We start from the raw sequence: 20275 nt of genomic DNA, 5'->3' as shown, positions 1-20275 counted from the left end.
TCATAGCTTACTAATAAGCAATCAAATTATACTAGGAAACAAATAAAAATATAAATTGTAAGAATACAAACAACATGGTTAAAGTCATAAGTGGAAAGAGATACTATAGGTACTAGGAAGGAAGAGAAGAATAATAGTAATATAGTCTTGGTAGATAATTTGACAGTATTGTGGGGATTATTTGTTTAGCAGAGTGATGGCATTCAGGGGAAAAAACTGTCCTTGTGTCTAGTTGTTCTGGTGTGCAAAGCTCTATAGCATCGTTTTGAGGGTAGAAGTTGCAACAATTTATGTCCAGGATGTGAGGGGTCTGTAGATATTTTCACAGCCCTCTTTTTGACTCGTGCAATATACAGGTCCTCAACAGAAGGCAGGTTGGTAGCAATTGTTTTTTTTTCCTGTTCTAATTATCCCTTGAAGTCTGTGTCTGTCTTGTTGGGTTGCAGAACCAAACCAGACAGTTATGGAGATGCAGATGACAGATTCAAGAATTCCTCTGTGGAACAGAATCAGCATATATTGTATCTTGTAAACTCTGGATTGTTACAATTATATTTCAAAAATGTATTTTAGTTGGTTTTAAAAAAATACCCCTGTAACATTATTTTACTTTTATTACTGATATACTATGTTTGTGGTTACCCTTTTTAAAATGTGGGTTTTACGCTTTCGGGCAAGTGTGGTGAAGGGAAGACTCAAGACTCTTTGAGAGTAAGCCACATCATCAAGAAATACTGAATTTGCAGACTCAGTGCTTGCTGAGGATAGTTGGGTAAAGTTGGATGAAGGAGAAGATGCTTGAGATCAACAAGGAGGAACCTAAAAATGGGACATCTGCTGAGTTATCTTTAGTTTGTACAAACAAATCTTTCCCTTTTATGCTGCTTGGCTTTGATGGATCTTATTGTCCAAGCAGAGAAGAAAGCTGAATGATCAAGCTGGAAAGCCAGAGGCTATCTGAGGAAACAGCTGCCTAACAACCCACAACTGAAGCTAGAAGATTATCAAGACTGTTGAACAGGATAGCAAGCTTCAAACTGCTGCTACCTAAATATTCCAAAGGAACTAAAGAAGCTTCTGGCATGGGAAGCAAAGTGTCTTCAAGAGAAAACAAACTTGCCTTTTGAAAAAGCACCTTGATGACTGTGGATCTCCATGGACATTTGCTATTTAAATAGTTTACTTTGATTGGGCATTTTATTTTGGACATTATTTTGAGTTTTTAGCTTGGAGTCCTTAGCCTTAGAGTGGTTTTTGTTTTCAGACTCTCGGGGTCCCAAGAAACACCCCCAACAACTTCCAGATTGACACAGACTCTATGCCAGAATGCTCAACAAATTGGAGATAATAACCTGCTTGGCTTTGCTTTCGCCAACTTCTTAGTCAGCTCCTTGTCTCCAGGGATCTCTGCCATTGCAGTGTCCTGGTATGGAAACACAAGCTGTGTTTGCTTGTTTGATTTTTCTTTGCGTGTGACAGAGACAGAAAGAAAGAAAAAGCAAGAAAAAGGAACAATGCTTTGCAAAAAGTAAGGCAGAGGAGAAAGAAAGAAAAATGCAAATATAGTCGCGATTGCCAGGAACTTGAACGTGCACTGTGCACTTCCATGAGTCACTTCCAGTTTCCCTTTTTCATGGTGAATTTTATCCTCGAGTAAGCCTGGCTTCAGTTTCCTGTAATGAGAATTGTTACACACACACAAAAAAATGACAGTGAATTATTATACTGTACTGGGACAAGTATTTTATAGGCAAGCAAGCACCCTTGCTTCTGTAGCTGCTCTAACAAATGCTTGAGGTCAAATGCTTAGATCATTTTCCTAGAGTTGACAATTTCCCAAGAACGGATACTAGGAATTCAACTCAATTAAGTCCCTGTAGTAGGTGTTAGAGAAATAAAGCAATCTGATTCACACTCCTGTTCAAATCTGCATTGCATTCCCCCCCCACCACTGACATTAGTTTTCCATTGATTGCCTTCCAATTCCATTGATTGCAATCCAAAAAAGATACAGGAAACACACACCACAATCAGTTCTGCAATTCCTCTACATTGATGGAGGTTTTGAGATTTGAAGGAGCATTTGTGGCATCCTTGACTACCTGCAAATCAGAAGTCCCTGGAGAACATCATTAGGACTTCATTATTTTAGAACGATACTGGTGGTTGATTTCCATTCTTGTGCTGGAATGCAATTCATTGTTTGCCATCTTGATAAACTTTCCTTTCTGCACGATTTCTGAAGCTTGAATGAAACTTACATTGATTCAGATGGATTTTTTCTATCAATAAAATTCACTCACCAATCATCCTATATAAATGCTGTTCAGCTTTGCAAACTGCTTACTGCCAGGTTTTGGTACATTTTGGAGGTTTATGCTCTAAATTCCACCAAGGAGTTGCTGAACTCTAATTTTCATGAGCCCTAACAGTGAGGCAAGTTAGGAGAAATAGCACAGCAATACACGGAGGGCACTGTGAGAGTTTTTGCAAAGCTGCTGAATAGTTATATGGCCTGTTAATAGAAATCATGTCATAAAATTAACATGACAAATTAAATGTGTTGGGCTTTTGTTTGGAAGGATCAAATGTGTGGGGGTCTAGTGATCTTCCAGATTTTGGGCTTCAATTTCCTGATCATTAGGCATGTTATCTTGAACTGATGGAAACTGGAATTCAAGACAAGTGGGGACATTGGGGTCCATTTCTGACTTAGGGTGATCAATTCATTCATGTAGGCATAAAAAAGGTAAAGATAAAGGTTCCCCTCACACATATCTGCTAAGCGTTCACTAACACTCGGGGGTGGTGCTCATCTCTGTTTCAAAGCTGAAGAGCCAGCACTGTCTGAAGACATCTCCGTGGTCATATGGCTGGCATGACTAAACACCAAAGATGCACGGAATGCTGTTACCTTCCCACCAAAGGTGGTCCCTATTTTTCTACTTGCATTTTTACATGCTTTCAAACTGCTAGGTTGGCAGAAGTTGGGACAAGTAATGGTAGCTCACTGTTACACGGCACTAGGGATTCGAACTGCTGAACTGCCAACCTTTCTGATCGACAAGCTCAGCATCTTAGCCACTGAGCCACCACGTCCCCTCATGTATGCATACAAATAGACAGACATGGAACAGTGTTTAAGCATATCTAGATGAACTCTACACCACCTTCATTTATGCTTCCTAGTCCCTCAAAAGCAGTATGATGATGATCCATGAATGTCTTCACTCCTGCTGACATGGAAATGGCTAATAACAGGGGTATGAAAACACCATTTATTCCTCATCCTACTTCACCAGATTATGGAGTTACAAAAATCCTCTCATTCCCTGTTCCAGCCTAATAGAAAACCAGAACTTTCATTTTCATTCTTGCCTCATGTAATGTATTAGTTTCATTACAATCAAGAGAATCTAGGAATTTTTGTGATGGGAATCTAGAAAGACATTGTGCCAAGTTCCTTGTTGAAGGGCACCTGAACTCCAGGAGCAGAGATGTGACAATGTACCAAGATGGACATGAAGTCTAGGATTACAAATTGCAAAGGAATGGCCTATTGTGGTTTCAAAGAGAATTTGGATGAGTCAGAAATAAATCTTGAACATGAGGTCACAGAAAGTCATAACTATTTTTGAACCAGCCACAAGTCTTCAGGGGGAAGTCCTTAGTCATTGAGAATTACAGAAAAAACATAATGCATAGCTAATTTCCTTTTTTTAAAATCAATTTATACAGAGAATCACTCTGGGTGGCAAACAATAAAAATAACAGCAATCCAGAAAACCAAAGTTGCCCTTAGAGGCAGAGTACAGGATCCTTCATGGAGAAGCACAAAGTCAAGTTTTTAGGGCTTTACCAAAGACCAGTTGACCCGGGGCCATCTTAGTCTCTAGACTGAGAATGTTCCATAGAGTGGGTACTACGGCTAGGAAATTCTGGGAGCTGATGTCCCCTCATCTTAAAGCTGCCAAGTTTGACCTAAGTGAATGGTTAATCCCTTAGTTTCAGAGGCAGTATTCAGCCGGTTTTGACCGGTTCTGGCAAACCGTTAGCATAAATTTTGAGTAGTTCAGAGAACTGGCAAATACCACCTCTGGCTGGCCCCGCCCCATCTATTCTCTGCCTCCCAAGTCCCAGCTGGTCAGCTTGGTCTTTTTTTGTTGTCCTGCACAGGAGAACAGAGCTGGAAAGCAGATTAGTGGGGTGGGGAGAGAATGGGGTTTTTGCATATACTTCCCCTGCCACCCCCACCAAGCCCCACCAGCCCACACTCACTAGGCCACGCCCACAGAACCGGTAGTAAAAATGTTTGAATCTCACCACTCCTTAGTTTTGAGAGCAAATCACTATAATGGCCTTGCCTGCATCTACATCAAGAACTACTGTCAGCAAACTACAGTAAAAAAAAGTTAAGAGGGCAGCCATGACTGTGCCATTGTAATTTTGCCAAATTTTTATAGGTGGTGAACATAAGGCTCACACACAAAAACTCATATAAAGCTTTAATCATACCATAATGGCCACCATTAAAAAAAACCTCACTTTTTGAATACCCCAACTTTAGAGAGAAAAAGAATTTCTTGTTTCCTCTGTAAAGCATTTCAGTTAAAAACTCAGAAGAATTATTTCAATCTCTGGGAAGGAAGTCTGTTGTATACAAAGCTTCAGGCTGGCTACAAATGAACGGAAACACATGGCAGGCATAATCCTTCCAAGATGACTCTGCCTTAGACCCTGTTCCAGGATAAGTATGCATTTAATATATGTGTGTGTGTGTATCTTTGTGTGTGCGTGTGTGTGTGTGTGTGTGTGCGTGTGCGTGTGCGTGCGTGCGTGCGCTTTTTGGGCCATGCATTTTAAAAAAAGAATTGGCAGAAGGTGCAGTTGCTGCAATGATTCTAAAAATCAGGATTGTTTTTTTTTAAAAAATCAGAAGTTGTTATCTGTATTTCCTAGGCACCCAATGAATAAACTAGCTATGAATTAAGATGAATCAGTGTTTTCTTTTTCAGATAAATTTTGAGTTGGACAGTACTGGCTCTCGGAATTCTCCATCAGAGTCCAGGCAGCGAAACCGAAAAATATTGAGAGCAAGTTCTTTCTCGTGAAATGCAATGAGAACCGGTAGAAACAAACAAACAAAACAAAAATCCAATAGAAGAAATCTTTAAAGCAAAAAACACACACTTTGCTGAGTATCTGTACATGCTTGTATTATATCATTTGAACTTTTGAAATGTACTTTAAAGTGTCCTGGGAACTGATATTTAATAAAGTTTGTTTTTGACTTCTACATTTTCCAGGTTTCCTCGGGCAAAATAATTAGATTAGTTTATATGTAAAATGGAGTTAGTTTGGCTCATTTTGCAAAATGGATGTTATAAATTCCAGATTAAAAGCAGCTTTCTTCAAAGCAGTAGCCATGTTCACTTGCTGGTTTGTTTGGGTATCATATGCAGACCAGCATTTAAAAAAAAAAAAACCTATGGGGAGGGGAACCTTATAGGAATAATATGTAGGATTCATTATGGTGCAGAAACTCTTGGGTGATTAAATTCCATAGCTTTTTTAGATTAATTAGAGACAATTAAACGAGAACACTGAGGCCTTAGGTGGTCTGTCACTCACAAGACAAAGTCTCCAAGATCCCTTCCAGCTCTGTTATTCTATTCTATTCTATTCTATTCTATTCTATTCTATTCTATTCTATTCTATTCTATTCTACTCTACTCTACTCTACTCTACTCTACTCTACTCTACTCTACTCTACTCTACTCTATTCATCTGAAGGAAGTTGCAACTCTAGACTACAGGTAGTCCTTGATTTACGACCACAATTGAACCCAATTTTTTGTTGGTAAGTGAGGCATTTGATATCTGAATTTTGTCCCATTTTATGACCTTTCTTGTTACAGTTGTTAAATTAGTAACACAGTTGTGAATCTGGCTTTCCCATTGACTTTGCTTTTCAGAAGCTTACAATGAACCTGGGGACACTGCTACAGTCATAAATGTGAATCAGTTGCCAAGCATCTGAAATTTGTTCACGTGACCATGGGGATGCTGCAATGGTCATAAGGGTGAAAAACAGCCATTGCTCACTTTTTTCAATGCTGTTGTAGCTTCAAACAGTCACTAAGTGAGATGATGTAAGTCCAGGACTACCTGGATAGTCTTGAAGATAATTGAGCACCCCAAACTCTACGTGGAATGACTACCACTAAAATAGCATGAAAGCCTTCAGGACTGAGCTATTTTATAGCTCAAATATACAAATATTTGTTGGAGATGCAAGAAAGAGGTTGGAACATACATAAACATATGTGGTGGGATTGTGATAGTGCACAAAAACATGGGATATGGTGTTTAGATAAATTAGAGCCCATTTGAATGTAAATGTAGATATGTCACAGAGAATTGCATTACTGTTGCTGGTGGAAAAACGGGATATAAATGAAGCAAAAAAGGAATTGATTGTAAATTTGATAATGATAGCAATAGCAATAGCAGTAGACTTATATACCGCTTCATAGGGCTTTCAGCCCTCTCTAAGCGGTTTACAGAGAGTCAGCATATTGCCCCCAACAATCTGGGTCCTCATTTTACCCACCTCGGAAGGATGGAAGGCTGAGTCAACCCTGAGCCGGTGAGATTTGAACCACTGAACTGCTGATCTAGCAGTAGCCTGCAGTGCTGCATTTAACCACTGCGCCACCTTGGCTCATATTGGGGCTAAATATTGGGGACAAAACTGGAATATTCAAAGAAATAAGTGGTATAATGTAATTTGGAGTATGGCCACAAATGATAAATTAACAACAGAAATTAAATTTTAAAAAGGGATTTATTATAATGAAATATGGGGGGATTTTATAAAAAACTGTGGGTGGAAGGCAAAGGGAATGAATCTACTCAAGTATATATGTTGTTTTGGAGGGGATAAGGGCACAATTGGAATATATTATATATCTTTCAATTGTTATAGAAGAAGAAATATAAGGGGAAAAAATGGTCTCGGTGGGTGTGTGAGCGCTGTAATATTTGTATTCCCCCCCTTTTTTGTATTTAGATGTATGTGTACTATGTTGATATTATTTGTATTTAAAATAAAAAAATATTTTAAAAAAAGACTGAGCTATTTTAGAGTGAAAACTCAGGAGTTAAGGATTTCTTTTGAGTGGAATATATTACCTTCTGGCTAATTAGCACCAGCTGAGTTTGAGTGGAAGCTCACTGATGCAAAGCCAGTCAGTTTCACCTGTTAATTTAGGTTCTTATTGTGCTGTCTGAATGTTGCATTTATTTCTTTATTTCTTTACTTTCTTCTGGATGTTTGAACTGCCTCTACTCTTTTGACCCCAGATTGGACTTTGAACCTGCTGTAAGTGGCTATTTTTTATTCCTAAATTTGGTTTCTTGGACTTTGTGTCTCCTCAGAAAAGCTGAACTTTGGGCTGTTAGTAAAATGTGAGGTGAATGTACTGCTATGTATCAGTATTTTCTTCTATGAATTGTAAGACCAAATAGTCATTTTTTTTAAAAAAAAAGAGACTATAATAACAACAATGCTTTCCTCAAGAAAAAAACTGAAACATTGTTAAGAGCAACAATAGCAAGTGGGGCAGAGCTTATCTTCAAATGACAAACTGAAACTCTTTGCTCTTTGCAATCCATATTTGGTGCGTGATAATGAAGTAATTAAATAACTTCCTTTCTTTGGAGCCATAAAAAGCAAGCTGTAGGAAAGTTGGAGGGGGGGCGATGGAAAGTTGGAGGGGGGCGAAAGAAAGGGTGTATGGAGGGTCGAAGAGGTACATTGGGTTTCTATTTTGGGGGGTATTGTTGACAAGAGGAATGGCTGTGTTTATTGTTTAATGTTATATGGCCCCGGTTATGCACAGTATATATGTGACTGTATGAAATGAAAATGGAAAATAAAAACACATTTACAAAAAAAAAAAAGAAAAGAAAAAAAAAGCAAGCTGTAGGAGATTGAGTGAAATAATGTGCAGTTTCTAGGACCTTAAAATCTCAACGAAAGCATTGGGATGATAGGCCTGGCTTCAGTTTTGTTGAACTTTACCTCAAGGCGACTCCGCCCAGGGTGACCTTGAGGTAAGATGGACGGCCTATAAGTGTTATAAATAAATAATACACTTTAATTGATAGCTTCATTCAAACCTCTCTTTATTTTTTCTGACTTCCCTCATTATTTTCAGCAGAAGTCTAAGAAAAGCAATCTTAAATAATTTAGGGAGTCTTTTCTTCTTATTCGTATCAGTAGAATTACTGGGTGCGCGGGCTGAGGAATTCTGGGAGTTGAAGTCCACAAGCCTGAAAGTTGCCAAGGTTGGAGACCCCCCTGAGTGAGAGCATCTTTTCATTTCAATTAGGGTGGGCAAGCTGGTGCCTTCTACATCTTTTCTGCTATAATTCCACATTTTCTTGCCATGGCCGGGACAGTTGTAAATTCAAAATACCTGCTTACTTATTCTGGTTTAACTTTTAATCTTTACATCCCGCGTGTATCGTTTTGCCCTTTTGATAGCGCAGTACATGAAACAAATGGAGTGGATCAGAACCCCAAGATAGAAAGTGTGAAATAACCTTATTTAAAGTTTAATACTTGAATATTGAGAGGATGTTCATTCAAATGCACTAAGGCTGTGATGGCGAACTTCTGGCACGCGTGCCAGAAGTGGCACACAGAGCCATCTCTCCAGGCACATCAGACATCGCCTGTTGCTCTTCCGGGTTCTGGCACGCACATGCGTGTTGGCCAGCTGGTCTTCATGCGTGCAGGAGCACTGGAAACTGGAACAGCAGCTCTCTTGTGCGCATGTGTGCACCGGGAAGCTGAGCATCCGGTTTCTGGCATGCGCGTTCACACCGGTGAGCTGATCTTCGTTGAAGTCTACACATCTTAAAGTTGCTAAGGTTGGGATCTTGTTCTAGATCTTGCAATTCTTAGCTCAATCTACTTGGTTTTAGTTCAGTAACAGCTGCAGAGCCTTAAGTTGCGTTTCAATCACTGCCGTTTTAACGGTCTATTAAGACGTTAGGAATTGCGGCCACAGCTTTAAATTGCTTTGGATGAATCTACACAGCATCATGTATTGTTCAAAGCTCAGTTCTGTCAGAGACTTTAATCATTTAATATGATTGTAATTTATAGATGGGTTGAATTTTGGATTGTTTATGTAACTGGATATATTCAACACAGATTTGGCTTTGAATGATGAAGATTTAAAGGAAACACATGGAAAGTCGCAAGATGCTAATTCAAAATAATGAAGTTTTTATCTTGTAGACTTTAAAGGTGTCTTCTTTTTCTTTTTTAAAAAAAGTTGTGTCTTCAAAGCACAGATGGAAAGCAATTTTCTGGAAATCCTTTCCTGTTGTTTGCTTTTTCTCTCTGGCTGCAGATGTACCATTGTTCCTTCGTGTGAAAGAAATATAGTTTTGATTGCTGACATCCAAAGTGTCGGTGGGCTTTGACTGTATATATTTAATTTTAAATATCCAAATTGTGGCCCTTGGAAGAAAATAGCTGAACAGGTCTGTTTGCTTGAATGGATTAATTTTATTTCCGCACAATCAGAATCTGCTTAATTAGTTTAGAAAGTGGTGTGGTTAGGAGTAAATTGCCTGAAATCTGCAGAAATTATAAATATCTTGAAACCGCGGATGTAGTTCAACAACATGTTTTGTAAATTTGCAAGGCCTGAGGAAATGAAATTACACCAATTCTATATCTTATAGCTTTCCGTATGACTGAGCAGTTGAGTTGTAAATTAGGACATAATCTTGCCCCTAATTCTTCTGGGGTTGCCTGAGGCAAACTGTTTTAATTTTATTTTAGCTTCTTTCTCCTCCATCTGTGAGGTAAAGATGTAATACCTAAGCAAGGCTTGGGATTAGGAGAGACGTAATAGCAGTGTTTTGATATTTGAGGGGCTACCGCAAAGAAGAGGGGCTCAACCTGTTTTCCAAAGAACCAGAAGTCAGGACAAGAAGCAATGGATGGAAACTAATCAAGAAGAGAAGCAACCTAGAACTAAGGAGAACATTCCTGACAGAATAATTAACCAGTGGAATGACTTGCCTTTAGAACAGTGGTTCCCAACATGGGGCCTATGCCCTAAAGGGGGGCAATTTGTTTTTTAATGGGGGCAATTTAAACTTTGTTTAAACCAAATTAATGGCCTCTTAGGCTTCCTCCATGTGAGTAAAGTTCACTTTTTGAGTAAAGTAAGAGTTATATTTGGGAGTGGATCAGGATTTTAAAGATGCTTAGGTGGGACATGGCCAGAAAAGGTTGGGAACCACTGCTGTAGAAGTTGTGGGGCTCCATCACTGGAGGCTTTTAAGAAGAGACTAGACAACCATTTGTCTGAAATCATATAGGGTCTTCTGTTTGAGCAGGAGGTTGGAAGGTCCCTTCCAACTCTGTTATTTTATGTTCTATGTTCAGTACCAAAGGCATTTTAAGGGTGGACTGAAATAGCTAGTCTTTGCCAACATAAAGCAACTGCTATGACAGGAAGCCTATTTCGTTAAGTCTATTTCGAAGTTCATCCTACATATGATAAGTGTTTCCCATCTCAAAATGGTAGGAAATTAGGTCTTCAATTTTTGGCAATGTATCAGATGTATCAGATCTTGAACATCAGACCCTGGAAGAGTAGTCTGATTATGAAAATGAGTCACCAACCATAGATTAAAAGATTAAAACTGAGTAGGGAGCAAGGATTTCTAATAAGGAGAATATTTGCATCTCAAAGATGAGTCCTTGGTGATCTCTGAGCTTGGCTGTTTTCTTGCACATGTTTCATTACCCAGCTAGCTAACATCATTAATGCTGTTACAACTGATGATGTTACCCTGTTGGGTAATGAAATGTCTGCAAGGAAACTACTAAGCTCAGAGAGCACTAAGGATCCCACAGTAAGAATTCTGGTGTGTTCCAAGATACATGTGGCACGTTTGCTTCTTTGGTATCATTTTAGCCTCTCCAGTTCTCATTAAATATACAGTGTCCTCAGCCACAGTCATAAGAGGCGTATTTGTAGTGATTTGTTGGTCTCCTTTATTTCAGGAAATATGTGATTTACAATATTTGAAAGTGTGGATGGAGGACTATAGTTAGCAATTTAGGGTTTTTTTGATATTGTTTTGGGCTAAAGTAAGTGCAATTTAATGGGAAAAGTCTTGTAAAAAAAAGACAATTCCTTTGTGCTAACTCTTGTCTAAAAATAAATAAACAAATACTTGAATATATGAGCTGAGCATACAAATTGAAATAAATGTATGTATATGAATGTTTCTTGTTCATAAAAGATTCATCCAAAATTAAGAGATAGCTTCTCTTGCAATGCATCCTTTGAAAGCTTGCAATCACTTGCATTGGAAACTGCATTTTCTTCCCACTACAGTATCCAACTTGCAAAACTCTTAATGCTGTAGAAAACTCACTATTATCTATTTTAGCCCCATCTGCTGACTGAAAATATACTACAAGCTTCCAAAAGCATTGTTTCTATTAATGTAGAGCCCCTGAGGCTATTGGGAGGGTAGGTGACAGATGCCATTCAAACATTTTTGCATTTCAGCTGCTATCAGCACTATCTGCAATAGTTAATGACAAAATATTGCAAATTAAAACTCTAAACATCTGGACAATATCAGGCTGTGGATTGCTCTGCTATTGAATCAGGACCACATAACAAGTTCCAATTAAACTGATTTATTGCTCATGCCTGTACACAAGAATGTAGTCAACTAATGGTCAACAATAAATTGGTGTTAGATAAGAGTTAACAGAATTGAAGAGCTTGGTTTTAAGTCCAGGTTGGACTTAAACAGCTTGTGGGAACATAACCAATCCAGGTTGATTCATCTCTTGATTCCATCCCTAGGCTCAGCCTGTCCTTCTATGACTTCTATTTCTAAGTAGCAACTGCCTTAAATGATGATGTATGTAATATATAGCCAAGAAAAGGCCTCTAACCTTTTGATAATGCTGTTAGGTACCAGGATGGACCTTAGTCATCTGGTACATATTGATGTTAAAATTAGAATACACTGATCAAAGTAAAAATCCATTTGCACAGCAAAAGCAGGAAGGGGGAACAAGTAAAAATCTTAGAAGTATTTGTTTTCAGGCTTGCTAGTTAATAAAAACAACATAATGTTAGCTTTTCTGTTGTGGCCTGGCAGGAGCCGTTGGAGCTGCCACCAGACTCCGACAGCGAGGGGCCCTATGAGTCGGCCCTGGAGGATGTGGAGGACCCTGGACAGGGTTCCAATTTCGAGCAGGGCACAGAGAGATTGGTTGGCCACCAGGTGGCACCTGAGCCTTGGATCAGTGGGGAGGAGACAAGAGAGAGTGATCCAGAAACCAACAGTGAGTTGTTCCGGGATGCACGCCGTCGAAGGGCTACATGGCGTCAAGAACAACTACGTAATTACAGGAGGTAATTACGCTCAGCTGATGGTCATTAAGCTCCACTAGCGCCACGTAATGGAGTGAGCTCCCGTTACTTGTCCCAGCTTCTGCCAACCTAGCAGTTCGAAAGCACGTAAAAAATGCAAGTAGAAAAATAGGGACCACCTTTGGTGGGAAGGAAACAGTGTTCCAAGCGCCTTCAGTTTAGTCATGCCAGCCACATGCCACGGAGACGTCTTCGGACCGCGCTGGCTCTTCGGCTTTGAAACAGAAATGACTAGCACATCTGTGCGAGGGGAACCTTTACCTTATAGAGTATGCTTGCATCTGGATTAATACCTTTATCCAAGTAGCTGTTTAAACACACACCATCTTTTAAATCCCGTCAAGCAGTTTCCACAATGCCCTGTGTAATTATTATGAAGAATGAAGGTGATCTTTCCTCTGCCTTAACTGTTTTTCCCATGATAATTGAAAAAGGTAGAATGTTAAGAGATTTAGCATAACTTGGCATCTTATTAAGGAAGCAAGCAAAGTAGAACCAATCAGGAATGAAACGTGGAGTAATTTTGCTACTTTATGAACTGCAGAGGATGGTAACACTTGGCTGATCTCTTTTTTTTTAATCTTTATTTTGGTTATAGGAGAGCATAAAATGACATCAGTAAGAATTACCACTACTTCGGTGAAGTCTGTAGACATATCTAAAAGCTAGTGTTACTAATACAATATAATTTTAAAATACTAAGATCTGAATATACATGTTCTTAATATTAAGACTATAAATTAAATGGGGGAAGCATAATGTACAATATAAGATAGAATAGTGGTAAAAATAATTTACATGATCAAGCAGACAAATGCATGGAAACTTTTCTAATCTAATTATTAATCTGAACAATTAAACTAAAACCATGAATGCAAATATTAAGGGTAGCAGCATCCAGAGCTGTTTGCTGTAGATTTTGTCTTATTGCTTCCTCCATTGCTATAGTAACCTTCAGGATCAATGTTTCTGCACTGAACATTGGAGAAAGTTGCCAACCACTTGTCCCAAAGATGCTTTTTCAAGAGGCAACTGGATTTTCTTCTTTTTCCATGAAGACATTTCACTTCTCATCTAAGAAGCTTCTCCAGTTCTGATTGAATGGTAAAGAACGGAAGGATTTATATTCCTTACAGTTATCTGGTTGTTAGCACTCTCTCTGAGAGTTGTTGAGACCACTTAGAGGTTTAACTGTGCACTCGGGGCAGTGGTGGGTTTCAAAAATTGTTGGAACCTACTCTGTGGGTGTGGCCTCCTTTGTGGGAGTGGCTTGCCACCCATGTGACCGAATGGGAGTGGCTTGCCACCCATGTGACCGGATATGAAATTGTGAATTAGTACTTAGGTCGGTCCAAGTAGCTATTCAGAAACTCTGGCATTGAAGCATGCAAGTCTTAAAGCTGTCAAGTTATAAGATCCTTGCCAGTGGTGGGTTTCAAAATTTTATGGAACCTCTTCTGTAGGTGTGGCCTGCTTTCCGTTTCCACTGGTGGAACCTCTTCTAAACCGGTTCGGTAGATTTGATGAACTGGTTCTACCGAATAGGTGCGAACTGGTAGGAACACACCTCTGACTCAGGGTCACCTGAATCATGCAAATAGGCATGGGACCTTCTTGGAACTGTTGAAAGGGCTGTGTGGTAAACAGAAGATGGGTGGTGATGACTGCAAGGAATGACTTGCAGATGACTGCAAGGAATATAAATCTTTCCATTCTCCACCATTCAGTCAGAACTGAAGAAGCTTCTTGGAGGAGAAGCAAAATGTCTTCAAGCAAAAAACAAAGAAAGTTCAGTTTCCTCTTGAAAAAGCAAGTCTTTGTGACAATCATGTCCTGGATGAGTGAGAATCTCTATAGACATTGTCCACCACTTCTTTCTCCATTGAGAAACATTCATGGAGAAACATTCTCATAGCAACTGAAGGTAGGATAAGAAGCAATGGGTGGAAGCTTATCAGAAGAAGATCCACCCTAAAGAGGAAATTCCTGACATTGAGTGTTATTAAGCAGTGAACAGCTTGAGTTCTGAGGCTCCATCACTGGAGGCTATCTGGATTTCATATTTTTATTGTTTTTTCCATCTATAACAATTTACAATCATCACATTAACATTGTTGTGTCATCATACCCGTATATATCAATCTTATATTGCTTCTATACTTCTATACATTCATCTATAGTTCTATACAGTTCTCTATTGTTTCTTGGCTAGATTAACTTTATTTCTGTTATGCAACAATTTATACCAATTATCCCAAATTTCATAGTATTCAGATTCTTCTTTGTCCTTTAATCTTAATGTTAACTTGTCCATTTCTGCGCAATCTAGGATTTTCTGAATCATTAATTCCTCTGGAGGAATATTACTCTGTTTCCAACATTGGGCAAACATTATTCTGTCTGTAGTCAACAGGTGTATTAGTATTCATTTACTTTTCTTTCTATATTTCCCCTTGGTTATTCCCAGCAGAAAGAGTTCTGGTTTATATTCTATTCTATTAGAGCCGAGGTGGCGCAGTGGTTAAAATGCAGCACTGCAGTTCAGCAGTTTGGCTGTTCAAATCCCACCAGGCTCAAGGTTGACTCAGCCTTCCATCCTTCCGAGGTGGGTAAAATGAGGACCCAGATTGTTGTTGGGGGCAATATGCTGACTCTGTAAACCGCTTAGAGAGGGCTGAAAGCCCTATGAAGCGGTATATAAGCCTAACTATTGCTATTGCTATTTGTTCCTCTGTAATTTGTTGTAGCCACTTCCAAATTTTAATCCAATACTTTTTAAGTTTCCAGGTAGGTCCACCATATATATGATAGAAAGTCCCTTGTGTTTTTCTTTGCACCATTGGAGGCTTTCAAGAAAAGATTGGATAGTCATTTGCCTGAGATCGTCTGCAGGTAGTCAAATAGCAGGGCTCCACATCTTCTCCCTCTGTGAACCATCTAAGCAACTCCTTCAAGAGGATGAATCTCAGAACTTCAATAATGTCTTCAGCAGTTTTATCTTGTTTTCAATGGAGAACGCGGAAGTAATGCTTCGTACTTGCGTTCCTTCAGTTCATTGGTGATGAACTACTACACTGAAAACCAGGACATTCTTGTCTGTACTTCTTAGTGCAGAAGGCCACAACATCTTTCATTGCCTGAAAATTCCTTTTTGGGAAACAGAATGAGAACTTAAGAAACCATGCAAGAAGAAAAAAAGTTCTTATCATAGTCCTTGCACCACCCAAATGGTGCAATCTGCCTATTGGGGGATTCACTGTCATGAAAGAAGCTTGGTCATCTGAGATCTTAAATCAGGACATTGGAGGCTGTGATATCATGTTGCAGTTCTCACTGATCTTTGCCTACTGCTAAAAATCATTTTAAAACTTTTTTTAAAAAAAAATACAGATCATCGCTTATCCTGTGTTGAGAGGCAAGTCATTACATCAGATCATATTTGAATGATGTGTTTTAAACAGAATTTTAAAATGCATGATGTTCCAATCAATAAAGATTGATCCATTCATTCCTCAAAGAAAGAACGGATTGTAAAGCTTAGGAATAAATTAACGCTGCTGCTTTCTAAGGCAAGCAGCAAAAGGAGTATTCACGGACCAGAGATTTTGTGAGTGTGCATTTCTTTGCACCAAGGTTCCCCCCCCCCCCCGGTGTTAAAGATTATGACACAGATCTGAAGGAGAACTGAATTTTGTATACTCTATATTTCTGTAATTGTCAGAGGAGCTTTGGCTGAAGGAATCTATTATTGCTGACTGTTGTATTAAACTCATGATTTTTTTCCAAAGGTTTTTAGTTTTTTTAAGAAAATATAAATATAGGTTCCAGGTTTTCCATTATATCCCTACAGAATTTCACAGAAACTATTGAATTTGCGTCCTTCCAGATTCCTTAAGAGGAAAGTTTAACAATACTTTTATTATTAAAATTTGGGTTTATGATTGAACGTGAGCATACTGCACATATTTGTGTCATTAGGGCTTATGGAAAGAATTCTGTAGCATTCTTGGTCGATTGTGGCTCTTTCTTAAGGTAAAAGCTGTATGATATGTTGTTTGACTTTTAAGGAAACTAGAGAGTTTCAAGAAAATATTGGACAGCCATTTGTCCAGAATGGTATAGAGCAGGGGTGGGCTTCAAAATTTTTAGCAATGGGTTCTCTGCCCAGTTGGTGGGTGGGCATGGCCATGGTGGGCACCACGGCAGGAGGGGGCGTTTTTGCCCTCCCTGCCTCTGGAAGGGCAAAAATGGCCTCCCCAGGTTCTGGAGGCCCTCTGGAGGCCAGGAAGCGGCCGTTTCTGGCCTTCCTGAATTTCCAGTAGGCCATTTTTCACCCTCCCTGAGCCTCTGCGCATGCCCTGTACTTACTTGCATCCAAAACGGACCTCCTGGGAGGGTCAGAGTGGGCAGATCCAGCCAGGAGTGGGATTTGGGGGTTCTCCAAACTGCACAGAATCTTACCTAGATGTTCTCCCAAACCCCTGCAAACCCCCAGCATCCCACCCCTGGATATAGTCTCTTAGTTGATCAGGGGGTTGGAATAGAAGACCTCCAAGGTCCCTTCCACCCCTGTTATTCTATATTCAGTGTTCTTTGGTGTAGCCAAGGAAGAGAAACAGTCATCAGGCTTGTTTCAATCTTGCTTAATTGTTTTTCTAACTAAGTAGATTTTTAACTCAATTCTACAATACTTTGGGAATTCCAAACAAATGTGTACAAAAACAAAATATCATGTAGGTATGGGGTTTTCCCAGTAGACACATTTTAATAAAGTGTGGTGCATTGGTGTGCCCATGGGGATTTCAGTTCCCAGAATTCCCTAACCCATTCATGCTGACCCACAAATTTTAAAGTTGTCAAGGTTCAATGCCCCTACCCATGACCAAGTCAGCTTCTATTATTTCTGAAATAGAGGCAAGGATGGCAAACAGACTAATACACACCAGTTTGCAAAGCAGAAAACTGTGGTTCATCTTTGATGTTTCAGCATTTTCATGTACACTATAATGAGCCCACTAATGGCATAGATAAACCATCAATCATTTTGAGTATATCGTCTTATTAGAGGCCCAGGAGTGCTTGCTAACTTCTACTAGATTGGAACATTTGACCTTTCTTAATTTCAAAAGTCACATTTAAGCTGCTTTGAGGATTTTAAAATAAAATACATTATCCATAGCACAGCTCTGTATTAATATATATATTTGGAGAAGTCAGAACGAACTGTAGGAATTGTCTAACAATGACACTTACCACAATCTTGTAAGGTTGGACTTCGGGAAAACAAAATCCTTATAGAACATAGGAACACATAAGGGAATATCGCTCCCGCTGCCTTGAGTCTGGAAGCAGTTCCACAGGTGGAGGGTGTAGACATTTTAGTGAGGCACCAGCGTTTAGTACTGTAAGGAGCCCCAGATCGCTCCTGAGTGAAGGAATTTGAACTGAGGTAATGGAATATGAGGCAACTGGCAGTTAGAACAGAGTTCTTTTCAGGTGGGGAGGTGGAGTAGAACGTCTAACTCCTTAGCATCAGAGTGTGTTAATTACTGTATAAGAAATACTAATGATCTGATGGTCATTTTGACAAATCTTTTCTTAGAAGCCAAGTGGGACATACATGCCAAATTTCAAGTTTGTAGGCTTTAGAGTTCTGGAGATTTCGTAATGAGTGAGTTGTATTTGCCTTTTAGATATATAGATAGATTTCACAGATCATTCTGATAAGGAGTATAGTTTAAGAGGATACAACTGTTGAATATCTCCACAAAAGGAAAGTTTCTTTCTTTTCCTGAGCATTGAACATAAACCATGGATTTTGGAGGCCAAGTAGATCAATACTCCCATTCCTCAATGCCATTTCAAAGAGGCAGAATGCAACGATGTCACTCTTGATCAATAGCCACTCAACTCCTTGCTGAACTCCCTTGGAGAGAGACCATTGTTGAACCACTCATTCTATAAGGATATATTTTTTGTAAATGTTTTTCCAACATCAACTTCCCTGCAAGGACAAGGGAAGCAAGAACAAGGCCACTTCACTTTCTCCCTGCAAACCCTCAAATATGTAATACTGTTGCTAGGGGTTGAATCTTCACAACTATTGTGCTTCAGAAGCAGTCAATTCTACTATACAAGTCCTCATAATAGACTCGTTCACCTTATGAAAAGGATTATTAGTAGTGTAGCCTCCAATGACTCCTCTAGAAGTTGCTGCCAAATTATAATACCTAGTGGAACAGAGCAGAATTGTTAATATATGGTGTAAAGTAAAAGTAAAGGTTTTCCCTGCTCAGTTGTGTCTTACTGTAGGAGGCGGGGGTGTTCTCCAGTCCTTAGACCTGGCATGGTCTGAGGACACTCCTATGATCATGTAGCCAGCATGACTATACACAGAGGCACATGGAATGCTGTTACCTTCCCACTGAAATGGTACCTATTTATCTACTTGCATTTGCGTGCTTCGGAATTGCTAGGTGGGCAGGAGCTGAGGGAAGTAATGGGAACTCATCCCATCATGCAGCATTCAGATCTTGAAACTGGGCTGTCAGTTTTCCAGCTGACAAGCTCAGTGTCTTTAACCAATGAGCTATTGTGCCCCCTCCTGCTCAGAATAAAAAAAAAAGCCCTTAAATCACAATTCAGCTCTAACAATCAAATACCATCCCTTCAGGCCCCGTCAAATTCTTTACCCTGATTCTGGTTGGTCTTTGTGTTGAGACTTTTTACAAGCACTGGTTCTTTGGTTAGCAAAATGAAAGTGTTAGTATCAGCTCTTGATGGTCAAAGATAAACTGTGTTCTGTTTGTGGGTTTATAGATTGCCCAGGACTCATGGCATTTCAGATGTTGGTGGCTTAACAGGCAAAGTAGTGGCTACTCTGTTTTGCAAAGTTATGAAAACCAGTAATCTACTGGTCTAATTGTCTTACTTGCATCCACAATAAGCAGGTCTTACGCAATGGTGGGATGCCTTTGGTTTAACAACTGGTTTGGTGAGTGCGTGCTTTGCGTGCACATCAGAGGTGGGTTCCTATCAATTCGCACCTATTCGGTAGAACCGGTTCGTCAAATCTACCGAACCGGTTAGAAGAGGTTCCACCAGTTGACCCGGAAAGCAGGCCACACCTACAGAAGAGGTCCCAAAATTTTTTGAAACCCACCACTGGTCCTTGGATATGATTATTCTACACTATCATGCTCATATTTATAAAACTCAGTGCCTCTGTGAAAGGTAAGGATGACTACTGCGTTTGTGGTGCAATCAGAACATTGCGTGTGTTGAAGTTGTTTTAACACAAACCAAAGATGCCTTTTAAAAAACAAGTTTACATCATATTCTTATGCATGCCAGTGCTGTGTGTGAGGTAATTTAAGGTGGTTCTGACAAGTGTCGTCGGCATCTTCATATCCGGTCACATGGGCGGCAAGCCCCTCCCATCCAGTCACATGGGTGGCAAGCCACTCCCACAAAGGAGGCCACACCCACAGAGTAGGTTCGAACAATTTTTGAAACCCACCACTGGTGCACATGTGCACAGAACTGAAAATGAAGCATTTAGAAGCTCAGTTGCTTACCTTCCAAGTCAGCAACAGTATGTAAACTAGCTGGGGGAGAGGGAGAATCAGCTGTGCTGTGCAACTGAGGTGAGCTAGAAAGCAGGAAATAAAGAACAGGATAGAGCAGGGGTGGGTGGGGAGGGCCAACTGATTGTCGGAGCTACCGGTTCACCCGAACAGGTCTGAACCAACTGAATACCACCTCTGGTCTTAGGGGTA

General features: G+C 39.7%; 1 protein-coding gene across 1 annotated transcript in view; it reads left to right on the top strand.

The window, feature by feature from the left end:
* The window catches only part of TK2 (thymidine kinase 2), a 116216-nt gene extending 111062 nt beyond the window's left edge, over positions 1-5154 (top strand). The window contains exon 11 of the mRNA XM_087729509.1: positions 5016-5154. Coding sequence (XP_087585635.1) covers positions 5016-5111 — 96 coding nt within the window. The 3' untranslated portion in view covers positions 5112-5154. The remainder of the gene's footprint in view (positions 1-5015) is intronic.
* The last annotated feature ends 15121 nt before the right edge of the window (positions 5155-20275 follow it).

The sequence above is a fragment of the Thamnophis sirtalis genome, unplaced genomic scaffold (assembly GCF_051295495.1).
Source record: "Thamnophis sirtalis isolate CommonGarterSnake01/CBP01778 unplaced genomic scaffold, rThaSir2_p1.2 scaffold_14, whole genome shotgun sequence".
Classification (NCBI taxonomy): Eukaryota; Metazoa; Chordata; class Lepidosauria; order Squamata; family Natricidae; genus Thamnophis; species Thamnophis sirtalis.
Note: the sequence above shows the minus strand (reverse complement) of the source record. Positions and strands in the feature narration are given on the sequence as shown.